The sequence below is a fragment of the Lethenteron reissneri genome, unplaced genomic scaffold (assembly GCF_015708825.2).
Source record: "Lethenteron reissneri isolate LAM-NWPU_2019-01 unplaced genomic scaffold, ASM1570882v1 scaffold_1459, whole genome shotgun sequence".
Taxonomy (NCBI): domain Eukaryota; kingdom Metazoa; phylum Chordata; class Hyperoartia; order Petromyzontiformes; family Petromyzontidae; genus Lethenteron; species Lethenteron reissneri.
Genome location: NW_026891178.1, coordinates 1 through 27766, shown reverse-complemented (window position 1 = coordinate 27766; position 27766 = coordinate 1). Strand labels below are relative to the sequence as shown.

The 27766-nt window shown below is 48.6% G+C and overlaps 3 protein-coding genes across 4 annotated transcripts; 1 reads left to right on the top strand and 2 right to left on the bottom strand.

Moving 5' to 3' along the window:
* Positions 1 to 88: 88 nt before the first annotated feature.
* On the bottom strand, positions 89 to 6697 carry LOC133362378 (zinc finger protein 892-like). Its single transcript, XM_061581309.1, has 3 exons — positions 6591 to 6697; positions 5722 to 6145; positions 89 to 231 (listed from the first exon to the last, which is right to left on the bottom strand). The coding sequence occupies exons 2-3, from the start codon at positions 6128 to 6130 to the stop codon at positions 89 to 91; spliced, it is 552 nt and encodes a 183-aa protein (XP_061437293.1). The 5' UTR covers positions 6131 to 6145; positions 6591 to 6697.
* A 1886-nt stretch (positions 6698 to 8583) lies between these two features.
* LOC133362376 (zinc finger protein 883-like) lies at positions 8584 to 16933 on the bottom strand. The gene is made up of 4 exons (XM_061581306.1): positions 16917 to 16933; positions 16530 to 16592; positions 13932 to 15116; positions 8584 to 10196 (listed from the first exon to the last, which is right to left on the bottom strand). The coding sequence occupies exons 3-4, from the start codon at positions 15086 to 15088 to the stop codon at positions 9434 to 9436; spliced, it is 1920 nt and encodes a 639-aa protein (XP_061437290.1). The 5' UTR covers positions 15089 to 15116; positions 16530 to 16592; positions 16917 to 16933; the 3' UTR covers positions 8584 to 9433.
* A 134-nt stretch (positions 16934 to 17067) lies between these two features.
* Positions 17068 to 24369, top strand: LOC133362377 (uncharacterized). 2 transcript variants are annotated; one of them, XM_061581308.1, is made up of 6 exons: positions 17068 to 17831; positions 19317 to 19371; positions 20935 to 21119; positions 21696 to 21912; positions 22409 to 22633; positions 23714 to 24369. In XM_061581308.1, the coding sequence occupies exons 2-6, from the start codon at positions 19329 to 19331 to the stop codon at positions 23821 to 23823; spliced, it is 780 nt and encodes a 259-aa protein (XP_061437292.1). In that variant the 5' UTR covers positions 17068 to 17831; positions 19317 to 19328; the 3' UTR covers positions 23824 to 24369. The 2 variants fall into 2 exon arrangements, with proteins under 2 accessions (XP_061437292.1, XP_061437291.1); XM_061581307.1 differs by having other exon boundaries at positions 19314 to 19371.
* Positions 24370 to 27766: the final 3397 nt, after the last annotated feature.

The window sequence follows — 27766 nt, the reverse complement described above, 5'->3', positions numbered from 1 at the left end:
GTCCTCTGAGAGGAGCGCACGACGGCCTCGTCCCTCAAGCTGCAGCGCCGCGTGGGTGAGGGTGACGACGAGGACGCGTCGTCGTCTCTCAAGCTGTAGCGCCGCGTGGGTGAGTGAAGGTGACGACGAAGACGCGTCGTCGTCCCTCAAGCTGTAGCGCCGCGTGGGTGAGCGAGGGTGACGACGAGGACGCGTCGTCGTTGTCGTCGTCGTCGTCGTCACGAGCTGCTTCTGGACACGGGAGCCATGCCCCCCCCCGCCCCCCACGCCAGCGGCCCCCCACAACCTCGTTGGCACCAGGACCAGTGTCGTGGTGAATTCTGAAAATAAGGGCGACTGTGAGGGCGGGCACCAGCGTTGAGTTTTATAAGGGCACCGCAGGGTGACCAGCCCCACCCCACCCAGCCCCACCCCCACCCAGCCCTTCCCTCTCCAAGCCAGCCCCTCCCCACCCTCCCCTCCTCACCCAGCCCTTCTCCACTCTCCCCTCCCCACCCAGCCCCACCCTCTACCCTCCTCTCCTCACCCAGCCCCACCCCACCCTCCCTTCCCCACCCTCCCCTCTCCAAACAGCCCCACCCACGTCTGGCCCATACCAGTCACATTTTAGTTTCACTTATGGGAGGAAATGAGATGAATCTGACGATATCCACGCAGAGCAGATGGAGAACATCCAAACTCCACGCAGCCACAACACTCCACTCGGGGAACTCTTGCGGGGCCAGAACCACCCCCCCTGCAGACCCCCCTACCCCCCCTACCCCCCCCTACCCCCCCCCCCAGACGCTCTGGACCACTCTGCGTGGAAGCCCCTCCCACTGGCCATGGCGCTCGTCACGAGGCCAGCCGCTCGTCACAGCTCGTCACAATTCGTCACAGCTCGTCACAACTCGTCACAGCTCGTCACAGCTGGTCACAGCTCGCACCAGCGGCGCTCAGCTGGGTACAGACTTACAAGCAGACAGACATCACCAAGATACAGTCACGACAGCTCCAAAATTAAGATTGAACCACCAAGTTTACCTTGTTCTCTCTCTCTGCCTGTATATTTAGTGTACTTTTTCCTGTCTCCACTCGTTTTTTGTCGTTCTTATGTTCTGCTCTGTCTGTGTCTCCGTTCCTCTTGTTTTTATGTTTTGTCTTTCTTTGGAACTTTCACACTTAAATTCTAACTTAGCAATCTTTGAAATACGTAATCGACCAGGCTATGCGTTGTGTGTTAACCGACTCTCTGTGTTGTATTACATAACATTTCGATATTTTGCTAGGTTATTTTAGTGTGTTCTTTCTCCCTCTCTCCTAATGTTCAAGCCTGCGTTACTTTACTATGCGTCTCTTCGTACTCATTGACATGTACATTTTGTCTCTAACCCCTCCCTCCCTCTGCCTCCGCCCCCCCTCTGTCTATTTAAGGCCACGCCACAGAGACGATCTCCCTCTCTGTACCTGTGTTACTCTCTCTATGTATCTTGGTGATATCTGTCTGCTTAATACCTGTCTATAGTTTTCAGGTTAGATTTTTTGTTGCTATTTCATACACACAGCAGTGTATACAACTCCCAGGGTTTATTGAAGCTGTTAGTGACACTAACACAAACAGCAGTGTACACAACTCCCAGGGTTTATTGAAGCTGTTACACTAACACACACAGCAGGGTATACAACTCCCAGGGTCTATTGAAGCTGTTAGTGACACTAACACACACAGCAGGGTGCACAACTCCCAGGGGCTAGGGGGGTCCTACTCTGAGTGCGGGTCCCTGCCGGCTGGCTCCGGTCTCTCTCTCGTGTCGGATCGGGGACTCTGCCGACTACACCGAGCGGAGAGAGAAGCGCCTCTACGGCTACCACCGGCTTCTCCCAGACTCACCACTCTATCCCTCTCTCTACCCCTGGTTCCCTCTTCACCCTGCTTACTCTGTTACCACGGTGACCCCGCTCACGTCACGGGGTCTCCCTTAAGTACCCTAGGAGACGTGACGTCATCGCACTGAACGGCACACCTGACGTCACGCACACGTGTGCACTATACATATGCGCACACAGAAAAACAGAGCATATTAAATCATTGTTGATGCAACCACATACATAAGACTGAACAACAAGTGACTTTGCAAATGTTTATTTCCTGTTGGTAGGTTGTCGTCAGTGACTTTCGTTGCAATCTACAGCACGGTACATTGTCTGTGTCACACTGGATGTCAACACGAGCAGGCTGGACAAAAACGCACGTCACATCTTAGGCGTCCCTAATGTCTAACAGAGAATGACGGTCGGCCAACACTTACACGTCACACATGCCTAGACCTGTAGCTATTGCCTCACCTCTGCGTGCAGTCGCAGTGTGAACACATTGTCCTGCGGAGGGAGCTGGTAGCATCGTTGGGTTGCTCGGTCAATGGCCAGGGTTGTGGTGCAGTGGTTTCTGGGGTGTTGAGGTGCAGTGGTTTCTGGGGTGTGGTGCAGTGGTTCTGCACACTCAACTTGCAACGCAGCGGCCGCTGGTTCATTCTCTCGGTGCCAGTCAAAACAATGGCACAGTCAAAACAATGGCACAGGTGAAACAATGCCACAGTTGAAACAATGCCACAGTTGAAACAATGGCACAGTTTAAACAATGCCACAGTTGAAACAATGCCAAGTTGAATCAATGCCACAGGTGAAACAATGGCATAGTTGAAACAATGGCACAGTTGAAACAATGCCAAGTTGAAACAATGCCACAGTTGAAACAATGGCACAGTTGAAACAATGCCAAGTTGAATCAATGCCACAGGTGAAACAATGGCATAGTTGAAACAATGGCACAGTTGAAACAATGCCACAGGTGAAACAATGCCAAGTTGAAACAATGCCACAGGTGAAACAATGCCGCAGTCGAAACAATGCCACAGTCGAAACAATGCCACAGTCGAAACAATGGCACAGGTGAAACAATGCCACAGTTTAAACAACACAAACTATAATCATCACGGCCTTCTGGGAGTGCATCGCTGATTCAGTGCAAGCCACCTGGGGACCATTATTGGTGCTCAGCGTCTCACCAGCAGCCCGGCCTGCTTCAACCCACGGTTGTCAACATCCAGACGTGAATCAGCAAGGACCATTTCTTGTCCTAGTTCACCAACATAAGACGTCATACAAAATCCTAATTAGCGTTGTGTAGAATGTATCTACTAAATGTGCTCTGTCTTGTAACTGAATACAAGATTGTAAAAAAATTCATTTCAAATGTGTTCTTAAAATTACCTCCTTTGCTATGAAAGAATCCAGACTTTACATATTTCATTTATCGTTCTCTCCACGAAACAAAGGAATTATTTAAACTGTAATCATCACGGCCTTCTGGGAGCGCATCACTGATTCAGTGCAAGCCACCTGGTGACCCTTACTGGTGCGCAGCGTCTCAACAGCAGCTGGACTTGCTTCAACTGATAGCTACTAACCTCCAGACGTGAATCAGCAAGGACTATTTCTCGCCCTAGTTTGACAAAATCTGTCAACACGTAATACAAAATTATAATTCGTGTTGTAGAGAATGTATCTCCTCTACGTGTAACTTTTAAGCGGTACGCCTTGTAACTGACGGATGATTCGAGTGTGCTCCCTATTTCAAAGACAATGAGTTGCTCCAGAGACAGATACTTCCCGAAACACAAAAATACCCTTTGACCTGTACCACAAATCAACGGGTCTCACCCGAGTGATCTGTCCAGGTTACTTACAAAAACACACACTTTGTCCTAACATCACTTATTCGATGTTTGACCCTTATAGATCAAATGTTGCATGTACACACATCAGAAAAGTGTTCATTCTAAATTATTGACAGGCATTTTAACAAAATGTAGTTACTGCAGTGAAATATACTGCATCAGATAACATCTCATTAAGAAGCTATTTTAAACAATATGCACCGTCCACTCCACAGTGGATGTATAACACACGAGTGTGTCGTTCAAAACGAGTAGGCCATTGCATGTTGGCGTCCGAGTCAAACTAGCAAATTCTAAACATCACCGACAAATTACACAACTCAGATGCCACATCAACCATCGCCCCCCACTGACAAGCTCTTGTCCACACGCAGGCCGGTGCAGGGCCACCACCTTGTGCCACACAGGGGCAGCTGCCACTTGGGATGCTCTTCGAGTGTTTGAGACGAGATACGATACAAAACTCCGAGTTGCCGAGGCGATTAAGCAAGCACCATATAAATGCAATTATGATGAGAACATCGTGAATGCTTGGGGGCTTGTTGGCTCTCGCGCCTGGTCAGAGATCTACCCAACACACAGGTCCACAAAGACTGGCCACTCGCCCTTACTCTGCAGGTTGAACTTAGGAACCGAGTGTTCAACTTCACATTCTTGTCATTCAAGGCCTGTGACAAAGGTGCATAGCTTAGAGCGACATCGTCTCAAGCTTACACATCTACCGGTCTCCTTTTGACTTTGTATTGTCTAGGAAGTAGGCTTCGGCAAGGTAAGGTAAAAGTTAAAAAGCAACGAGCCTTTTACCACATACAAATTACCCAATTAAAGGGTGATTACTGGGGTACTACTACACATGAAAACGGTTTATAACGGTAAATGCTATAAGGTAGAGCACTTTATTCATATAGAAAACTCTCAATTATTCCAACTCACTCTGTTGTTATCGTTGTTATGTCCTCAAATCTTGTAACTCAATTATAACCCACTTCCCAATGTGGTATCGACTGCAAACTTGGTATACTTATGTCATACTGATGACAATACTATATTCAATCATAACAAATTTTAAAACACATTTTTAAACATTCTTTTTGTTATGTTTCGGCTTGTGTCTAATTTATTCACAATCAACTGACGTTGGCTGTAATTGGCCACGGTCCCTTACGTTATGGCAAGCTTCGGGGCCACTTCCTGGAGTTCTGCCATTACTAGTACTGTACATTTCATTAAAGCGTGTTTTAAAAAAGTTTAAAAAAATATTACTTATTAAATGGAGGCCACAGACTGCGCCACGGAGCTTTTAGGTACCGTATTTACCGGGTAATACTTCATGCTACCTTTACCCTACCGGGTAACTCTTCCGAGCTACCTTTACCCTACACTTTACCCTTTGACCTGGTAAAAAGGGTAAATTACCTGAACTTGCCGAGGCCTACTAGGAAGTCCACCCACGCCTCACAGTAAGAATTCTCCTCCTGCTTCACGTTGCCCTCGTCAATGTGAAGGTCCGATTCTGCACTTGAATCTTCGTCTTCAAATATTACTTCCACTTCTTGACATTCCACCTTCACCTCTTCATATTTCACCTCGATACCTTTAAAAGTGTCCAAGCTGGGATTTTCTTCCAGTTCTTGTTTCTCGAGGGATGGGCTCATTGCAGCACTTTGACTTTCACAAGCTGATTTCAGACTCCACTCCTGGTGGATATTCTGATGCTTGTGTGTTCTCTGGTGGACTTTAAGATTGGAAGAATCTGAAAACGTCTTCCCGCACAGAATGCACTTGTAGGGTTTCTCTCCTGTGTGTGTTCTCTGGTGTGTTACAAGAGCAGTTGACTGTGTAAATGCCTTCCCACACACACTGCACTTGAAGGGTTTCTCTCCTGTGTGTATTCTCTGGTGTCTTTTAAGAACAGATGACTGTGAAAATGCCTTCCCACACACACTGCACTTGAAGGGTTTCTCTCCTGTGTGAGTTCTCTGGTGTCTTTTAAGAACAGATGACTGTGAAAATGCCTTCCCACATACACTGCACTCGAAGGGTTTCTCTCCCGTGTGTGTTCTCTGGTGTATTACGAGAAGATGGAAAACAGAAAACGCCTTCCCGCACAGAGTACACTTGAAGGGTTTCTCTCCTGTATGTGTTCTCTGGTGTCTTTTAAGAGAAGATCGCCATGCAAATGCCTCGTCACACACAGTGCACTTGAAGGGTTTCTCTCCCGTGTGTGTTCTCTGGTGTCTTGTAAGGACTGATGGCCATGCAAACGCCATCCCACACACAGTGCACTTTAATGGTTTCTCTCCTGTTTGTGTTCTCTGGTGCTGTGTCAAATTTACAGTCTGATCTGTGCTGTATCCACGCTGGTCGCATTGTTGACTTGTCGTATCGACCTGCGCTGAGCGTCTTTGCTCCATCAGACCAAGCGACAGCTGCAGACAGAAAAGAATATCCACTCCCAGTATCGAGACACAGAGGAATGCAAAAACACAGTCACACGTGACTTACACATCTAGACTCATTCACATATTCATGATGCAGTGAAAACGTTTCCCAAGTTTATCACACGGGCTGTTATTGCACACGACGAGAGGGCAAATGGTCATAAATGTGCCTGGAAGCCCTCGTATCTCCGTGGTGAGATGTTAACTACCTCACCTGGTGTACAGGAAGTCGTGGGTTCGATCCCGGCCCTGCTGCTGCTGCTGTATATTTGGAGTTTGCGTGTCTCTCTCTCTCTCTCCGTGGTGAGATGTTGACTACCTCACCTGGTGTACAGGAAGTCGTGGGTTCGATCCCGACCCTGACGCCTGCTGCTGCTGTATATTTGGAGTTTGCGTGTCTCTCTCTCTCTCTCCATGGTGAGATGTTAACTACCTCGCCTGGTATACAGGAAGTCGTGGGTTCGATCCCGACCCTGACGCCTGCTGCTGCTGCTGCTGTATATTTGGAGTTTGCGTGTCTCTCTCTCCGTGGTCGCGTGGATTTTCCTCCGAATCTCCCGGGTTTCCCCTCCACATTTAGAGTCAACATCAGCACGCGTGCAGCGTCTTTGACCGATACACATTTCCACACGTAGTCTTGGTTCTTTCGGTAAAGTTGCGTAGATAGGAAATAACAGTAATAGATAATAGAATTAAATTAATAAAGACCGCTTGTGTTGCGATCGAAACGTCGTGGTTTTTATATATTTACAATTTTGTTTATTTTGATTAATTTTATTAACCGTTATTTTTATTTAATTTTCTATCCACGTGACTTTGCCGAAAGAACCAAGAATATTAATTGCTGCAGTTACGAAAGTTTTAAGTCAAAACACTGACACACGCGTTGACAAAACCCACCTTGTGTTGTGGGCATGTCGCCCACAACACAAGGTGTATCGCAGCTCAAGCGGGCTTGGCCTGGTAAAAAAAAGAAAAAAAACTGCGTTAATATTTACAATAAACCAAAGTTACAAAGTAGTGAAGACAAATTAAACATAAGCGAGAGAATTAAAGCAAACGCAACCAGGCGAGGGCAGGAGGCAAGGCCCCGCGTGTCTAGGCCCCGCGTTGTAAAGTTCCAACTTGGACATCGATTCACAAGCTGCTGCTGCTCTATTGACGTCCCTACGAGAGAGAGCGCGAGGCTCTAGCTGGGTAAACAACAACAACCACAACAACAACCACAACAACCACAACAACAACGATGAGAATTTCTCACCTCACTGCACGCGCGAGGCGACAGCTTCCTGTCACCTCGTGACGTCACGCGGTAGTAGGTGACATGACGTCACTTCCTGGGCACAAGACACGCCCCTCCCACAACGAGCGGCTCTGTAACTAAATATGAATAAATTATGTTAATGAGACCGTCGCAATAACCTCGTGACGTCTTTAACGAACTCTTTCTGTTAATGAGCCGCCCGTCCCTGGGCGTGGCTTTGCCCAAATAAGGATTGGCAACTGGAGCGACGTCTGCAGTGACCGAGGCGGAGGTGACGTCACGTTCAAGAGCGCGGGGGACGGGAGTGACATCCTTGGCGACATGACGTCACTAGCGAGGTACACCTCCCTGGCGTTTCACGCGGATGACGTAATGCTGAGTGGTGACGTCACCGAGCGGGGTTGAGTTTAAGTTGATTTAGATCCATTTTCATTGCTCCATCTCTTGAACAGAGACCCCTTGGGTGTGTGTACACTGTGTGTGTGTGTGTACACTGTGTGTGTGTGTACACTGTGTGTGTGTACACTGTGTGTGTACACTGTGTGTGTACACTGTGTGTGTGTACACTGTGTGTGTGTACACTGTGTGTGTGTACATTGTGTGAACATTGTGTGTGTGTACACAGTGTGTGTGTACACTGTGTGTGTGTACACTGTGTGTGTGTACAGTGTGTTTGTGTGTACACTGTGTGTGTGTGTGTACACTGTGTGTGTGTACTGTGTGTACACTGTGTGTGTGTACACTGTGTGTGTACACTGTGTGTGTGTACACTGTGTGTGTGTACACTGTGTGTGTAGACTGTGTGTGTACACTGTGTGTGTGTACACTGTGTGTGTACACTGTGTGTGTACACTGTGTGTGTGTGTACACTGTGTGTGTGCACTGTGTGTACACAATGCACAGTGTACACACTGTGTGTGTACACAATGCACAGTGTACACACACTGTGTGTACACGGTGTGTGTGCATTGTGTACGTACAGTGTGTGTTACATGTATGCACACAATCAGACAAGTATTCATTCTAAATTATTGACAGGCATATGCACAAAATTGAATTACTGCAGTGAAATATACTGCATCAGATAACATCTTATTCTCTGGTTCTTTCAGTAAAGTCTCGTAGAACGAAATTTTATAGAATACGACGTTTCGATTGGAACACAAGCAACCATCATCAGGTACAACACGTGAATGAAAACACAAACATAGTGAACTTAGAAATATAATGCAACACAACACAAGTCAGCCAACACAACAGTCAACACCCTACCTGGTTGATTACGTTCTTCCAAAATTGAACAATTTAGTTTAGATAACATCTTATTAACAAGGAGCTATTTCAAGAATGCACCCTCTACTGAACAGTGGATGTGAAACACACAATTGTGCAATTCAAAACGAGTAGGCCTTTGCATGTTGGCGTCTGGGTCAAAAATTTAGCAAATTCTAAACATTACCTACAAACGACACAGCTGAGATGACAGATCAATCATCGCCCCCTACCGACAGGCTCTTGACAATATTCAGGCCGGTGCAGGGCCTCCACCTTGTGCCACACAGGGGCAGCTGCTACTTGGGGTGCTCTTGTTTGAGACGAGATACGACACAAAACTCCGTATTGCTGAGCGGATTAAGTTAGCACTATGTAAAAGCAATTATTATAACATAGTGCATGCTTGGGAGCTTATTGGCTCTCGCTCCTGGTTAGAGATCTACCAACACACAGGTCCACAAAGACTGGCCGCTCTTACCCTGCAGGTTGAACCTAGGAATTGAGTGTTCAACTTCACATTCTTGTCATTAAAGGCCTGTGACAAGGGTGCATCTATTGGAGCGACATCGTCTCAGGCTTACACATCTACCGGGTCTCCATTTGACTTTGTATTGTCTAGGAAGTCCACCCACACCTCCACCTCCACAAACTGCTGGGAGTTGCCTCGCTCTGCCTCAGTCAGAATTCTCCTCCTGCTTCACGTTGCCTCCATCGATGTGAAGGTCACATTCTGGACTTTAATCATCTTCACATTTTACCTTCACTTCTTCACTCTTCACCATCACCTCTTCATATTCCACCTTCACCTCTTCATATTTCACCTCGATAGCTTTAAAATTGTCCAAGCTGGGATTTTCTTCTGGTTCTTGTTTCACGAGGGATGGGCTCATTGCGACACTTTCACTTTCACAAGCTGATTTCAGACTCCACTCCTGGTGGATCTTGTGATGCTTGTGTGTTCTCTGGTGTACATGAAGATTTGATGACTGTGCAAACGCCTTCCCGCACGGAGTGCACTTGAAGGGTTTCTCTCCCGTGTGAGTTCTCTGGTGTATTACAAGAGTAGATGACTTTGCAAACGCCTTCCCACACACACTGCACTTGAAGGGTTTCTCTCGCGTGTGTGTTCTCTGGTGTTTTACAAGAGAAGATGACTCTGCAAACGCCTTCCCACACACACTGCACTTGAAGGGTTTCTCTCCCGTGTGTGTTCTCTGGTGTTTTACAAGAGAAGATGACTCTGCAAACGTCTTCCCACACACACTGCACTTGAAGGGTTTCTCTCCCGTGTGTGTTCTCTGGTGTTTTACAAGAGTAGATGACTGTGCAAACGCCTTCCCACACACACTGCACTTGAAGGGTTTCTCTCCCGTGTGTGTTCTCTGGTGTTCTACAAGATTTGATGACTGTGCAAACGCCTTCCCACACACACTGCACTTGAAGGGTTTCTCTCCCGTGTGAGTTCTCTGGTGCCGTGTCAAATTTGCAGTATGATCCGTGCTGTATGCACACCGGTCGCATTGTTGCCTTGTCGCACCGAGCCGCGCCGAGTGCCTTTGCTCCATCAGACCAATTCTGCAGAGGAAGCGACACCATCTACACGTCAGTATTGAGGCACAGCGGAATGCATATACACAGTGACACGTGACTTACACGTCTATACTTATTCATAGATATTCATGATGCAGTGAAAAAGTTTCCCCAAATTCATCACACGGGCTGTTATGGCACACAATGAGAGGGTGAATGGTCATAAATATGCCTGGAAGCCCTCGTATCTTCAAAATGAATGGGAACCCAAAACTCCGAGCACACAATTTCGGCTGTCTGGCTACAAAATAAATAATTATAAGAGCTAAATTCGGCTGACATAGCAAAGGGTGTTGAAACCAATCCTATTTGTGTTATGCAGAAATGCGTAAATTAATACTGGTAGGAACCTCCTGATTACACCAGCCCACAGGGGATTATTGTGTCCGTCGTGAAGGGAGGGGCTGGGTGGAGAGGGTGGAGAGGGTGGGGAGGGGCTGGGTGGGGCTGGGTGGTGGGTGGGGAGGGTGGGGCTGGGTGGGGAGGGGCTGGTCACCCCGTGGTGCCCTTATAAAACTCAACGTTTCACCTACTCACGCCGGCTTGTGCCCGCCCTCACAGTCGGGCATATTTGCGGAATACACCACGCCGCCGTTGACCCTGCAGGCCATTGAGCGAGCAACCCGACGTGTTCCTAGCAGCTCCCTCCGCAGCAGCAGGAATGTTGTTTAATCGCAACTTAGAGGTATGAATCCAGGCTCAGATGTCCTTGAATGATGGGATGAACAGATCTGACGTCAGCTGCTGCACGTGTGTGTGCTGCTAACTTCCTGTTTCCACTCTTATAAAGAGTTCCAGAGGAAAACTAAAATAAACTATTGTTTTGATACAACCTCCGTGTTCATCAGAGTTAATATACTTTACACTGTCACACACTGCCCGGTTTTCCCCTCCACATTCAGCGTCTTTGACAGACAGACATTGACACACGTAGTCTTGGTTCGTTCGGTAAAGTCACGTAGATAGCAAATAAAAATAACAGATCATGAAATAATTAAATAAAGACCACTTGTGTTGCGATCGAAACGTCGTGGGTTTATTCTTTATTTGCAATTTTTTAATTTTATTTAACATTATTATCTGTTATTTTTTTTAATCTCCGTGACTTCACCGAAAGAACCAAGAATATGAATTGCTGCAGTTACTAAAGTTTTAAGTCAAAACCCCAACCCACCTTGTGTCGTGGGCAGGTGGCTTCTGTAAACAAGAGCGTTATAGCAGCTCAGGCGGGCTTGGGCTGGTAAAAAAACGAAAAAAAAAACCGCGTTAATATCTACAGTAAACCAAAGTGACAAAGTAGCGAGCCGCGTGAAGACAAATTAAACTTAAGGGAGGGAATTAAAGCAAACGCGACCAGGCGAGGGCAGGAGGCAAGGCCCCGCGTGTCTAGGCCCCGCGTTGTAAAGTTCCAACTTGGACATCGATTCACAAGCTGCTGCTGCTCTATTGACATCCCTACGAGAGAGAGAGAGCGAGGCTCTACCTTGGTAAACAACAACAACCACAACAACAACCACAACAACAACCACCACGACGATGAGAATTTCTCACCTCGGATTTCACTGCACGCGCGGGGCGACAGCTTCCTGTTACCTCGTGACGTCACGCGGTAGTAGGTGACATGACGTCACTTCCTGGGCACGAGACACGCCCCTCCCACAACGAGCGGCTCTGTAACTAAATATGAATAAATTATGTTAATGACACCGTTGCAATAACCTCGTGACGGCTTTAACGAACTCTTTATGTTAATGAGCCGCCAGTCACTGGGCGTGGCTTTGCCCAAATAAGGATTGGCAATTGGAACGACATCTGCAGTGACCGAGGCGGAGGTGACGTCACGTTCAAGAGCGCGGTGGACGGGGGGGAGGGGGGTGACATCCTTGGTGACATGACGTCACTAGCGAGGTACACCTCCCCTGGCGTTTCACGCGGATGACGTAATGCTGAGTGGTGACGTCACAGAGCGGGGTTGGAGTTTAAGTTGATTTAGATCCATTTTCCATTGCTCCATCTCTTGAATCGAGACCCCTTGGGTGTGTGTACACTGTGTGTGTGTGTGTGTGTACACTGTGTGTGTGTGTACACTGTGTGTGTAGACTGTGTGTGTACACTGTGTGTGTGTGTACACTGTGTGTGTGTGTATACTGTGTGTGTACACAGTGTGTGTGTGTACACTGTGGGTGTGTGTACACTGCGTGTGTGTACACTGTGCGTGTGTGTACACTGTGTGTGCACTGTGCGTGTGTGTACACTGTGTGTGTACACTGTGTGTGTGTGTACACTGTGTGTGTGTACACTGTGTGTACAGTGTGTGTACACTGTGTGTGTACACTGTGTGTGCATTGTGTACATACAGTGTGTTACATGTACGCACACAATCAGACAAGTATTCATTCTAAATTATTGACAGGCATATGCACAAAATTGAATAACTGCAGTGAAATATACTGCATCAGATAACATCTTATTCTCTGGTTCTTTCAGTAAAGTCTCGTAGAACGAAATTTTATAGAATACGACGTTTCGATTGGAACACAAGCAACCATCGTCAGGTACAACAAGTGAATTAGAAAACAAACAGTGAACTTAGAAATATAATGCAACACAACACAAGAGTCAGCCAACACAAGTCAACACCCTACCTGGTTGATTACGTTCTTCCAAAATTGAATAATTTAGTTTAGATAACATCTTATTAACAAGGAGCTATTTAAAGAATGCACCCTCTACTGAACAGTGGATGTGAAACACACAATTGTACAATTCAAAACGAGTAGGCCTTTGCAAGTTGGCGACTGGGTCAAAAATGTAGCAAATTCTAAACATTACCGACAAACTCCACAACTGAGATTACACATCAACCATCGCCCCCTACTGACAGGCTCTTGTCCACACGCAGGCCGGTGCAGGGCCACCACCGTGTGCCACACAGGGGCAGCTGCCACTTGGGGTGCTCTTAGAATGTTTGAGACGAGGTACGATACAAAACTCAGAGTTGCTGAGCGGATTAAGCACCATGTAAAAGCAATTATAACATCGTGAATGCTTGGGAGCTTATTGGCTCTCTGCTGGTCAGAGATCAACCCAACACACAGGTCCACAAAGACTGGCCACCCTTACCCTGCAGGTTGAACCTAGGAACTGAGTGTTCAACTTCACATTCTTGTCATTAAAGGCCTGTGACAAAGGTGCATCTATTGGAGCGACATCGTCTCTGGCTTACACATCTACCGGGTCTCCATTTGACTTTGTATTGTCTCGGAGGCCACCCACACCTCCACTTCCACAAACTGCTGGGAGTTGCCTCGCTCTGCCTCACAGTCAGAATTCTCCTCCTGCTTCACGTTGCCTCCATCGATGTGAAGGTCACATTTTGGAGTTGAATCTTCATCTTCACATTTTACCTTCACTTCTTTGCTCTTCACCATCACTTCTTCACATTTCACCTTCACCTCTTCACATTTCACCTCGATACCTTTCAAAGTGTCCAAGCTGGGATTGTCGTCCGGTTCTTGTTTGATGAGGGATGGGCTCATTGCAGAACTTTGACTTTCACAAGCTGATTTCAGACTCCACTCCTGGTGGATCTTCTGATGCTTGTGTGTTCTCTGGTGTACATGAAGATGTGCTGACTGTGCAAACGCTATCCCACACACACTGCACTTGAAGGGTTTCTCTCCCGTGTGTGTTCTCTGGCGTTCTACAAGAGCAGATGACTGTGCAAACGCCTTCCCACACACACTGCACTTGACGGGGTTCACTCCCGTGTGAGTTCTCTTGTGTTTTACAAGAGTAGATGAATTTGAAAACGCCTTCCCACACACACTGCACTTGAAGGGTTTCTCTCCCGTGTGTGTTCTCTTGTGTTTTACAAGAGTAGATGAATCTGAAAACGCCTTCCCACACACACTGCACTTGAAGGGTTTCTCTCCCGTGTGTGTTCTCTGGTGTGTTACAAGAGTAGATGACTTTGCAAACGTCTTCCCACACACACTGCACTTGAAGGGTTTCTCTCCCGTGTGTGTTCTCTGGTGTTTTACAAGAGTAGATGAAAGTGCAAACGCCTTCCCACACACACTGCACTTGTAGGGTTTCTCTCCCGTGTGTGTTCTCTGGTGTGCTACAAGAGTAGATGACTTTGCAAACGTCTTCCCACACACACTGCACTTGAAGGGTTTCTTTCCCGTGTGTGTTCTCTGGTGTGCTACAAGAGTAGATGAAAGTGTAAACGCCTTCCCACACACACTGCACTTGAAGGGTTTCTCTCCCGTGTGTGTTCTCTGGTGTTTTACAAGAGTAGATGAAAGTGAAAACGCCTTCCCACACACACTGCACTTGAAGGATTTCTCTCCCGTGTGTGTTCTCTGGTGTGCTACAAGAGTAGATGACTTTGCAAACGTCTTCCCACACACACTGCACTTGAAGGGTTTCTTTCCCGTGTGTGTTCTCTGGTGTGCTACAAGAGTAGATGACTGTGCAAACGCCTTCCCACACACACTGCACTTGAAGGGTTTCTCTCCCGTGTGTGTTCTCTGGTGTGTTACAAGAGTAGATGACTTTGCAAACGTCTTCCCACACACACTGCACTTGAAGGGTTTCTTTCCCGTGTGTGTTCTCTGGTGTGTTACAAGAGTAGATGACTGTGCAAACGCCTTCCCACACACACTGCACTTGAAGGGTTTCTCTCCTGTGTGAGTTCTCTGGTGCCGTGTCAAATTTGCAGGACGATCCGTGCTGTATGCACACCGGTCGCATTGATGCCTTGTCGCACCGAGCTGCGCCGAGTGCCTTTGCTCCATCAGACCAATTCTGCAGAGGAAGCGACAGCTGCAGACAGAAAAAGAATATCCACACCATCTACACGTCAGTATCGAGACACAGCGGAATGCATATATACACAGTCACACGTGACTTACACGTCTATACTTATTCATATATTCATGATGTAGTGAAACAGTTTCCCAAATTCATCACACAGGCTGTTATTGCACACAATGAGAGGGTGAATGGTCATAAATATGCCTGGAAGCCCTCGTATCTTCAAAATGAATGTGAACCCAAAACTCCGAGCACACAATTTCGGCTGTCTGGCTACAAAATAAAAATGTATAAGAACTAAATTCAGCTGACATAGCAAAGGGTGTTGAAAACAATCCTATTTGTGTTATGCAGAAATGCGTAAATTAATACTGGTAGGAACCTCCTGGTTACACCAGCCCACAGGGGATTATTGTGTCCGTCGTGAAGGGAGGGGCTGGGTGGGGAGGGTGGAGAGGGGCTGGGTGGGGCTGGGTGGTGGGTGGGAGGGGTGGGACTGGGTGGGGAGGGGCTGGTCACCCCGTGGTGCCCTTATAAAACTCAACGTTTAACCTACTCACGCCGGCTTGTGCCCGCCCTCACAGTCGGGCATATTTGCGGAATACACCACGCCGCCGTTGACCCTGCAGGCCATTGAGCGAGCAACCCGACGTTCCTAGCAGCTCCCTCCGCAGCAGGAATGTTGTTCAGTGGCAACTTAGCGGTATGAAGCCAGGCTCAGATGTCCTTGAATGATGGGATGAACAGATCTGACGTCAGCTGCTGCACGTGTGTGTGCTGTGCTAACTTCCTGTTTCCACTCTTATAAAGAGTTCCAGAGGAAAACTAAAATAAACTATTGTTTTGATATCACCTCCGTGTTCATCAGAGTTAATATACTTTACATTGTCACACACCATCTTTACACTGTCACACACTGATAGACTTTACTGCAAACACAAACTTGATACTGTCACAGAGTTGATAGACTTCACTGCAAACACAAACTCAACACTGTCACACAGAGTTGATAGACTTTACTGCAAACACAAACTTGACACTGTCACACACAGTGCCATGGTAAACCGGTGGTGGTGTGGAGTTTACACCAGACACCCCGCCCCGGTTTTCCCCTCCACATTCAACATCAGCGTCTTTGACAGACAGACATTGACACACGTAGTCTTGGTTCTTTCGGTAAAGTCACGTAGATAGGAAATAAAAATAACAGATCATGAAATTAAATTAAAAAAAGACCACTTGTGTTGCGATCGAAACGTGGTGGGTTTATTCTTTATTTGCAATTTTTTTTATTTTATTTAACATTATTATCTGTTATTCTTTTTAATCTCCGTGACTTTACCGAAAGAACCAAGAATATGAATTGCTGCACTTACTAAAGTTTTAAGTCAAAACACCGAGACACGCGTTGACAAAACCCACCTTGTGTCGTGGGCAGGTAGCTTCTGTAAACAAGAGCGGTACAGCAGCTCAAGCGGGCTTGGGCTGGTAAAAAAACGAAAAAAAAAACTGCGTTAATATCTACAATAAACCAAAGTGACAAAGTAGCGAGCCGCGTGAAGACAAATTAAACTTAAGAGAGGGAATTAAAGCAAACGCGACCAGGCGAGGGCAGGAGGCAAGGCCCCGCGTGTCTAGGCCCCGCGTTGTAAAGTTCCAACTTGGACATCGATTCACAAGCTGCTGCTGCTCTAGTGACATCCCTACGAGAGAGAGAGCGAGGCTCTAGCTTGGTAAACAACAACAACCACAACAACCACAACAACAACCACCACAACCACAACCACCACGACGATGAGAATTTCTCACCTCGGATTGCAGTTCACGCGCGGACCTCCAGCTTCCTGTTAGCTCGTGACGTCACGCGGCAGCAGATGACGTCACGCGGCTGCAGATGACGTGACGTCACGCGGCAGCAGATGACATGACGTCACGCGGCAGCAGATGACATGACGTCGCTTTCTGGGGTACAAGACCCTCCCCTCCCACAATGAGAGGCTACCCTAACTGAATAAATTAATAAATTATGTTGATGTTTGCGATCATCAACATTATCAATAAACATCATTTACACCATCATATACAACAACATCATCAGCATCAACAACATCATCAGCATCAGCAACATCATTAATAACATCATCTACACCATCATCAGCAACATCATCACCACCCCTAGCATCAGCAGCAATATCATCAACATCATCAGAAGCAGCATCAACAACATCATCAGCATCAGCAACATCATTAATAACATCATCTACACCATCATCAGCAACATCATCACCACCCCTAGCATCAGCAGCAATATCATCAACATCATCAGAAGCAGCATCAACAACATCATCAGCATCAACAACATTATCATCAACAACAACATAATCAGCAATCAGCATCAACAACATCATCAGCAGCATCAACAACAACATCAGCATCAACATCATCATCAGCATCAACAACAACATCAGCATCAACAACAACATCAGCAACAACAACAACAGCAACATCAACAACAACATCAACAACATCAACAACAACATCATCAACAACATCAACATCAACAACATCATCAGCATCAACAACAACATCAGCAACACCGTCACCATCTAGAACAGAGGGGAGGGAAGACTGCGGCCTAGTCGGCCTCGGGCCATCCCGAGTTTTCCTAGCGGACCCGCCGCGCCCGGAGCGCCTCCCCCGGCAGGAGTCGGGATCGAATAACGGGTCCGCCGGGCGTGCTGAACACACACACAGTGTACACACACACACACAGTGTACACACACACACACATTGTACACACACACATTGTACACACACACAGTGTACACACACACAGTGTACACACACACACAGACACACAGTGTATACACACACAGTGTACACACACACAGACACACACAGTGTACACACACAGTATACACACACAGACACACAGTGTACACACAGACACACAGTGTACACACACACACAGACACACACAGACACACAGTGTATACACACACACAGTGTACACACACACAGACACAGACACACACAGTGTACACACACAGTGTACACACACAGTGTACACACACACACAGTGTATACACACACACAGACACACACACAGACACACAGTGTATACACACACACAGTGTACACACACAGACACACACACAGTGTACACACACGGACACACAGTGTACACACAGACACACAGTGTACACACACACACAGTGTACACACACACACAGACACACACAGACACACAGTGTATACACACACACAGACACACACAGTGTACACACACACAGTGTACACACACAGTGTACACACACACACAGTGTACACACACACAGACACACACAGTGTACACACAGAGACACACAGTGTACACACAGACACAGTGTACACACACACAGTGTACACACACACACAGACACACACAGACACACAGTGTATACACACACACAGTGTACACACACACACAGACACACACACAGTGTACACACACACAGTGTACACAGACACACAGTGTACACACAGTGTACACACACACACAGACACACACAGTGTATACACACACACAGTGTACACACACACAGTGTACACACACACACAGTGTACACACACACAGTGTACACACACAGACACACACACAGTGTACACACACACACACAGTGTACACACACACACTGTGTGTGTGTACGTGTGTACACACACACACAGACACTCCAACACACAACCGGTTAGTGCTTCTCCAGTGACAGATTGGCACGGTGTGTTCGCGTGATAAACCTTGCCAACTGGCTGTGTCGGCTGATGGTCGGTTTAACGACACGCAAACATTCAAACTTAATTTGGAGCTTTCGTGACTGCAGGAATTACTCTTTGGTGGTTCTTTCGGTAAAGTCACGTGTAAAGATAAAATAATACATTTAATACAAGCATACGACGTTTCGATTGCAACACAAGCAATCATCATCAGGTATAAATGAAATCCCGGCCGGGTACGGGTAGCCGGGTATCGACCTCTGGCGTGTAGAAATTAAGCGTGCATTTATATTATAGCAGATGGGAAAACCGAATGCAAAAAGATGAAACTCATCGCCGATGTCACGAATGGAAAGATGTTGAAGCGGAGTGATGTGAAAGTGAGGGAGTGTGAACCGTTGGAGTGCGGCCGTGAGATGGACTAATGGCTCGTTCTCTTTTGCGATCATCAGCAGACAGAGCCGGCCATGAAGCCGGTCCTCATCTCACTGTTCGTCTTCCTCCTTCTGGGTGAGTTCACACCCAGAGACACTCACCCAGCACACATTGGACGGTGCCCTTTCGTTAGCTAGGTGAGAGGTCACTGCGATCTGCCTCGCCTTGAATGCAGGAGGTCGTGGGTTCGATCACGACCCTGACGCCTGCTGCTGTATATTGGGAGTTTGCGTGTCTCTCTCTCTCATCGTCATCATCACGGTGGCTAGGAGATGTTAACTACCTCGCCTGGTGTACAGGAGGTCGTGGGTTCAATTCCGAGCCTGATGCCTGCTGCTGCTGTATATTTGGAGTTTGCGAGTCTCCCTCTCTCATCGTCATCATCACGGTGGCTAGGAGATGTTAACTACCTCGCCTGGTGTACAGGAGATCGTGGGTTCAATTCCGAGCCTGATGCCTGCTGCTGTATATTTGGAGTTTGCGGTGTCTCTCTCATCATCATCACGGGGGCTAGGAGATGTTAACTACCTCGCCTGGTGTACAGGAGGTCGTGGGTTCAATCCCGACCCTGATGCCTGCTGCTGTATATTTGGAGTTTGCGAGTCTGTCCCTGTGGCCGCGTGGATTTGTCTCCGGGTCCTCTGTTTTTTCCTCCACATTTCGAGTCGACGTGCATTCCGATGACTTTTCTGCGATAAATTTCCGCATTTGTGGCCAGGTAACTTTTGATTAAAAGGGTCACATTTCACCTGCTAATTGTCATAGTTGTTTTTAAATCTCCCACCGTGAGGACGACGAGGAGCTCACGGCGATGCGACCCCTGTGACACCGCCCTGGGCGTGCCAGTGGCTGTCTATCAGTGAACTGTACGGTAACTAAGGAATAGTTGTCTGTCAAATAAGATGGTCCAAATATGTGTAGTTAAATCTTTTTCGCATGGTCAATAACATCTTTCCAATGATTTCTCAGTTTGTACCCATCATCACGGTTGAAATTATGTCTGTGTTTGTATATTTGGATGGCTTCGTGTAAAAACCCTTGATGGTAGCCAGGAGGTTTGCAGAGCACCTTGGTCTCGGAAAAGACAATTTCATGAGAGCCCACAGCGTTGTAGCAATGATCGGCAACGGCGGAAGAATCAGTTCTGCCGTGTTTCAGATCTGACTTGTGCTCGCGGACACGATCAGAGACATGGCGTTTCGTTTCTCCAATCTAGCAATCACCACCACTGCAACTCAGTTTGTAGACTCCAGGGTATTGTAAGTCAGGAATGACATCTTTCACAGATGGAATTAGATCACGGATGTTATGTACTGTACTGAATCGGACTTGGATCTTATGTTTGTTTAGAATTTTGGAGATCTTTTTGGTCACGCCTGCTATGTATGGCAACGTGATGGTTTTGATCGGAGTTTCAAGTGGCTGTTTCTGTATGGTGGGAGAAACAGCTTGGCGGATGGTGCGGTCAGAGTATCCGTTCGTCCTGAGGGCCCGATGTACATGTCTCAATTCACTGGCCAGGTGGTGTTGGTCAGAAATGCCATGAGCTCTGTGGTATAGCGTTTTGATGCGTAGTTAAATCTGTTTTGCATGGTCAACAAGGTGTATGCGTAACGAGCGTGACCGGTCTCTCTGCAGATGCGGCGTTGGCTGTCAAGCTCCAGCTCACTCTCCCGAAGAGTCTGTCTGTGAGGGAGGGAGAGAACGTCACTCTCCCCTGCTCCTTCTCCCCACTGGCCACACACCTGGACCACGTCGTCGTCCAGTGGTTCACGATGCCCAGACGCTACGCAGAGAACGTCACCAGTGGAGACATGACCTTGGTGGGGCTCGCATTTCACGTCAGTCGTGACTAGTGATTGTCTTAAGATTTAAAGCTGATTTCGTGACTGCAGGGATTCATCTTCTTGGTTCTTTGGGTAAAGTCACCACGTAGAACGGAAGTAATAAAGTAATAAAAATAAAACATAATAAAATGCAATTCTCACGACGTTTCGGCCACAACGCAACCAGCCGTCCTCAGGTGGAGACCTGTTCTTTATTATTTCCATTCTACGTGACTTTACCAAAAGAACCAAGAAGATGAATGCAACAGACGCTGTCTTTCCGACAGACCTGTTCTTCACCTGAGGATGGCTGCTTGCGTTGTGGCCGAAACGTCCTGAGAATTATTTTATTATGTTTTATTTTTATTATTTCCATTCTACGTGACGACTTTACCGAAAGAACCAAGAACTCGACGCAAACTCAACGTTCATATTTTGCCATCGCCCAAGAGCTCTCCCGTGTAGGGAGTTAACCGAGCTCACCGAGCCCGGCTCAGCTCACGACGATTCGACGGCGGGCATCGCGTGCGATCGCGCTCGACCGTCCCACGTCGCGCTCGGTGTCGTTGGCAGATCTACTTCTCGGGCGACGAGACGGCGGACGACTCGAGCGTCGCCAAGTCCGCGGGAGACGTGCTCGCGGGAGACTGCTCCGTCGGCATCCCCAACTTCCCCGGGAGCCTCGGCCCCGTCGCCCTGTGCCGCGTCGACTGCCGCCGCTGTGACGCCGCGGGGAACGCCGCCGTGCAAGCGGAGCTGCTGCTGCAGCTGCAGGACGTGACGGCTGCGGGTGAGCCGAGCGCGGAGCTCGCGGCGCCGGTTGCGCCGTGGCTGACACGGCCACGCTCGCCGCGCGGCGACGCGACTCTTCGCAATTTCGATACGATGTCAATCCGAGTGAGAGGTCTCTCCCTACTGCACGTGAAGCCGTGTTGAGTGAGTGTCTCTCCCTGTTGCATGTGAAGCCGTGTTGAATGGGTGGTCTCTCCCTGTTGCACGTGAAGCCGTGTTGAGTGAGTGTCTCTCCCTGTTGCACGTGAAGCCGTGTTGAGTGAGTGTCTCTCCCTGCTGCACGTGAAGCCGTGTTGAGTGAGTGTCTCTCCCTGCTGCACGTGAAGCCGTGTTGAGTGAGTGTCTCTCCCTGCTGCACGTGAAGCCGTGTTGAGTGAGTGTCTCTCCCTGCTGCACGTGAAGCCGTGTCGAGTCGCCGCTTGAGGTGGTGGTGCAGGGGTGCGAGTGGGGGTCACCCTGAGCCCCCCCCCCCCCCCGTCTCCGTGTCTCTGCAGCCCCACGGCGGCCACACGGCGGGGCTCTGAGCGAGGCCACCGCCGCCCCTCCAGGGGAGACGCCGCCGCACAGGGCAGGGCTGCTGGTGGCCGGGGTGCTGGCGCCTGTGGCTGTCGTGGTCTACGTCGTCTCCGTCTGCAAGGGGAACAACACGAGGAGGAGGAGGAGGAGGAGACGCCGTCGGCCTTCAGGGCCCGGGCAGCCGGATCGCCCGGCCCCCCCTGGTGAATGAGCATTGACGTGGGTAGCCGGCCGGAGCTCTCTCTCTCCGTGGCCCCACACTCGGTGTGTCACTGACGAGGTCTCACGTTCACGCCAGAGCTCGCAAACGGGTTTTGATTCCTTACCCGTACCCGGCCGCACCAGGGTCGCAAACGGGTACCCGTACCCGTACCCTACCCGTACCCGGCCGGTTTACGGGTAGGGTACGGGTATCGGGTACCTGATTGCGACCTCTGGGATGAAGCCATGTTGCAGGCTCGGGTGGGTTGATTGTAGAAACTTGAATTCGGTAAAATCATCACGTAGAAGGGAAATAATGAAATCATAAAAATATAAAACAATAAAACATTCTCACGACGTTTCGACTGCAACACAAGCAATCGTCGTCCGGTGTGAAATCCACAGCAAGAAAATTTGAAAAAAAGTGGCGGTTTGTTCTGACGTCAGCACTACGGACAGCGATTTGGCAGTTGGCCAGATGGACGAGTCCATCTCTGTTCGGGGAAAAGAGGAGGGGGGAGCAGACAATGGGCTGCGTCTGCAAGTCGCCGTGAGCGTGAAGACCCGCACAGAGTTGGACTCGTCCATCTGGCCAACTGCCAAATCGCTGTCCGTGGTGCTGACGTCACGACAAACCGCCACTTTTTTTCAAATTTTCTTGCTGTGGATTTCACACCTGATGATGATTGCTTGTGTTGCAGGCGAAACATCGTGATAGTTATTTTTTTTTGTCAATATTATTTATTTCCCTTCTACATGACCTAATGTGTAATTTGTATTATTTTATTATTTCCCTTCTACGCGACTTTATGTTGTATTTTTATTATTTTATTATTTCCCTTCTACGTGACTTTATGTTTTGTTTTTATTATTTCATTATTTCCCTTCTACGTAACTCTGCTATATTTTTATTATTTTATTATTTCCCTTCTACGCGACTTTGTTTTATTTTTATTATTTCATTATTTCCCTTCTACGTGACTTTATGTTTTATTTTTATTATTTCATTATTTTCCTTCTACGTGATGACTTTACCCAAAGAACCAAGAAGATGAACCTTCTGTTTGTCCTTCTTTCGACAGTGGCGCTGGGAATGCAGAACGTGCGTAGGGACAGGGACGTGGACGCGCAGCCGCCGATGAACAGACGCGAAGAGAGAACAGGACGAGTGTCGGAGACCTTCGCCGTGTGACGATGTTCAGGCAGCCAGATGCTCCATCCGATTGGTCGGCACGGGGAGTGGGTCGCACACACACACACACATGCACACATACACTCACCCCCACACACTCACACACTCACACCCCCACACAAAGAACTAAGAACCCCCGTATAGCCTTTAACAGACTGTAGGGGCAAGTGCTGTTAGCGAGCACCTATGAAGGCCAGAACGGCACACGAGGGGGTGGGTGGCCAGCACCACGCCCTACCGCCTTTGTCTCCCCAGTGGCGATGTTTACACACCGCACCAGGTACTCATTTGAGGCTGAGGCCCGGGAACCGGTTCAGATAATCGTCACTGGTGTTAGCCGTGAATGGGAATCGAACTCGTGCCGCCGGGTTCATAGCGCAGCGCGCTAACCACTACACTACCGCTCCCCACCCACACACTCGCACACACCCACACACTCACTCTCACACCCATACAGTTACACAGTCACACACCCCCACACACACTCACACACTCCCACACACACTCCCACACTCACACACTCCCACACACCCCCCACACTCACACACACCCCCCCACACACACCCCCACACTCACACACACCCCCCCACACACACCCCCACACCCAACACAACAACCGCCATTCGCCACTAAGTGGCGGTGACGTCACCACGACGCTTGTGCCAGTGTTTCCCCCTCGTGCAAGGAGCGGCTTTTCTCCGAGATGTTCAGATTTCCTCCTACCCTTGCGGTACACGCAACTTACTCATTGGCTGACAATATCCTGCGATGAAACATAAATCAAAAACCCCGAATGTGGAAGGGCCCTACTGAGTGGAGAGTCTCCGTGACACCGCGCAGCCTCCTGGATCATTAAACTATCATCATCATCATCGTCATCACCATCATCATCACCATCATCACCATCATCATCACCATCATCACCATCATCACCACCACCATCATCATCATCGTCATCAATCATCATCATCGTCATCATCATCGTCATCATCACCATCGCATCATCATCATCGTCACCATCATCATCGTCATCATCATCGTCATCATCACCATCATCATCACCATCATCATCATCGTCATCACCACCACCACCACCATCGTCATCAATCATCATCATCACTCCGCACCCATTTGTGGGGTTTTTTCACCGTCGTCCGAAGTACCGAATTGGGGAGGCATCACGCGCGTGGACAGACGGAGAGGAAACTCGCGAATGTTGCACGATTCTGATGCTGCTAATCCTGCATAATGCACGGGCATAATATGACTTTGAAACCCCCCGCCCACCTCCTACGCATTTCACAAGTGGTACTAATCCCATATCTGCATTTCCCATAAATATGCTAAATTCCTCTTGATATGCAAATTATTTTGTCAAGGCGCTCTTCCCCCCTCCATCCCGGCTTAAATATACGCTGCCAAGCCTGGTGGTGTTTCATTCAGATGCTGTCTTTCCAACAGACCTGTTCTTCATCTGAGGACGGCTGCTTGCGTTGTGGCCGAAACGTCGTGAGAATTATATTGTTTTATTTGTATTATTTTATTATTTCCCTTCTACGTGACTTTACCGAAAGAACCAAGAAGATGAATCCCTGCAGTCACCAAAGAAGCTTTAAATCGAAAGATTCTAGTTGATCGATAATGAAACTGTTCCAGTGGGATAAGGCGTGCTGGAGAGCGGTACGGGATCCATGAGGACGCCACTCCTCCCGCCCCTGGTGATCATTAACAATCGATGCGGAACTAGTGCACCGCTATTCGCCATCGTGAACACCACAGCCGACTTAATCGAGACCCAAAACGCACACGGCAAACTCCAAAAAACACAGAAAATGCAGCGTTACTCCGATTTAACGTCAATTCGCAAATGACGTGGTCACGTGATTAACACCGCCACCCTCTCAGCCCCTTCGCCTCCACCACCATCACCACCTACTACCACCACCACCACACTATCAATCGCTTCGGTATAACACCGTTTCCATACTCAGGAACGCATCCTCGACGAAAACCTCACCTACTACCACCACCACCACACTATCAATCGCTTCGGTATAACGCCGTTTCCATACTCAGGAAGGCATCCCCGACGTCCACACACAGAGATAGACACACAGAAAATGACTTTTTTCTGCAAGATTGTATTCAAGTGTAAAGTGTATAGAGCGTCACGCGGCTCAGTGAAGGGTATGATGACGGATGCTGCAGGGGCGGCTCGCTAACTCACTTGTGTAGGGGTCACCGCTCTGCATTGTCCATCCTCACTGTGCCCACACACTCACACACTCACACACACACTCACACACTCATTCACACACTCACTCACACTCACACACTCACTCACTCACACACTCACTCACACACACCACTCTGCATTGTCCATCCTCACTGTGCCCAGTGAACGTTTCGTAGAATTGCCAAACGTGGCGTCAACAAGAACGGAGTAGAAAGGAACAACAACAACGCCACTGAGTTGCTAACCGCAATCAAGTGGCGACGGTCAAAAAGCAACAGCGTTTCTGCATTGTGGAAATTCACCACATGCGGATGTTGACAAGTGCATAGCAGGGTAGTGTATCAAGGTGTAGTGTATCAAAGTGTAGTGTTTGTAGTCGTGTAATGTATCGTGTCACGTAGTCATGCGCATGCTGGATGCTATGATACCGGTGCCCCAAACAAACTTTGTGGGGGGGTCACCAAACACACCCACAGGACCCGGCTGAAACCAAATGGAATCGGGATTTCAGCCGAGGCCATCCCTCGACAGCGTCTTGAGGCTACTTGCACAAGAATTGATCGACGGTCCAAGGGCACAGCTTGCAGTCGGCGTTCCAGCGGAGTTGCTCCTGGCAGCCGCACTGCTTCTCCGCCGTGACTGGGAAGGGAACAGCAGCAGCAGAGGCGGTGCGAAACGGACGCGCGGAACCGGTCGTCGTTCTGACCACGAGATTTTTTTAAATTGCAACTTTGCGATCGCCGTTGACGTCACGAGGTGGAAAATCTCCGCGCGCTTCTTGCCGACATTGGAGAGAGAGCGATAAAACACAGCAGTTGAACTGCTGAGCCAGCCTAGAGAGACCTGTCACAACGAGGGTTTGTATACGTGGCGCAGGGCAGGCAGCCTCTGGGCTGGAAAGGAATTCCATCCCCGGACGCCATCACAAGAGCCGTCGTGACGTCACTGCCACCTGTTAGCACATGGCGGTTGGTAGTGACGATGACGGTGGTGGTGGTGACTGGTAGTGATGATGGTGATGGTGGTGGTAGTCACATTGATGGTGGTGGTGGTAGTGACATTGACGGTGGTGGTGGTGGTGACATTGACGGTGGTGGTGGTGGTGACATTGACGGTGGTGGTGGTGGTAGTGACATTGACGGTGGTGGTGGTGACATTGATGGTGGTGGTGGTAGTCACATTGATGGTGGTGACATTGATGGTGGTGGTGGTAGTGACATTGACGGTGGTGGTGGTGGTGACATTGATGGTGGTGGTGGTAGTGACATTGACGGTGGTGGTGGTGGTGACATTGACGGTGGTGGTGGTGGTGGTAGTGACATTGACGGTGGTGGTGGTGGTGACATTGACGGTGGTGGTGGTGACATTGATGGTGGTGGTGGTAGTGACTGACGGTGGTGGTGGTGACATTGATGGTGGTGGTGGTGACATTGATGGTGGTGATGGTAGTGACATTGACGGTGGTGGTGGTAGTGACATTGACGGTGGTGGTGGTAGTGACATTGACGGTGGTGGTGGTGGTAGTGACATTGACGGTGGTGGTGGTAGTGACATTGACGGTGGTGGTGGTGGTGACATTGATGGTGGTGGTGGTGACATTGATGGTGGTGGTGGTAGTGACATTGACGGTGGTGGTGGTAGTGACATTGACGGTGGTGGTGACATTGACCTAAGGTTCACGGAAAGCAGTTCTAAAGAAATACGTGT

Excerpts from the sequence above, each read along its gene's own strand:
- LOC133362378 (XM_061581309.1), bottom strand. The coding sequence starts at position 6,130 with ATGGAGCAAAGACGCTCAGCGCAGGTCGATACGACAAGTCAACAATGC. Across the intron at positions 232-5,721 it reads ATGTGGGAAGGCATTTTCAC|AAGCAGCTCGTGACGACGAC; the intron begins AGTCATCTGTTC and ends TCCCGTGTCCAG.
- LOC133362377 (XM_061581308.1), top strand. The coding sequence starts at position 19,329 with ATGAAGCCGGTCCTCATCTCACTGTTCGTCTTCCTCCTTCTGG. Across the intron at positions 21,913-22,408 it reads GCAGGACGTGACGGCTGCGG|CCCCACGGCGGCCACACGGC; the intron begins GTGAGCCGAGCG and ends GTGTCTCTGCAG. Across the intron at positions 22,634-23,713 it reads GGATCGCCCGGCCCCCCCTG|TGGCGCTGGGAATGCAGAAC; the intron begins GTGAATGAGCAT and ends TTCTTTCGACAG.
- LOC133362376 (XM_061581306.1), bottom strand. The coding sequence starts at position 15,088 with ATGGAGCAAAGGCACTCGGCGCAGCTCGGTGCGACAAGGCATCAATGC. Across the intron at positions 10,197-13,931 it reads TGCAGTGTGTGTGGGATAGC|CACGGATCATACTGCAAATT; the intron begins GTTTGCACAGTC and ends GTGTGCATACAG.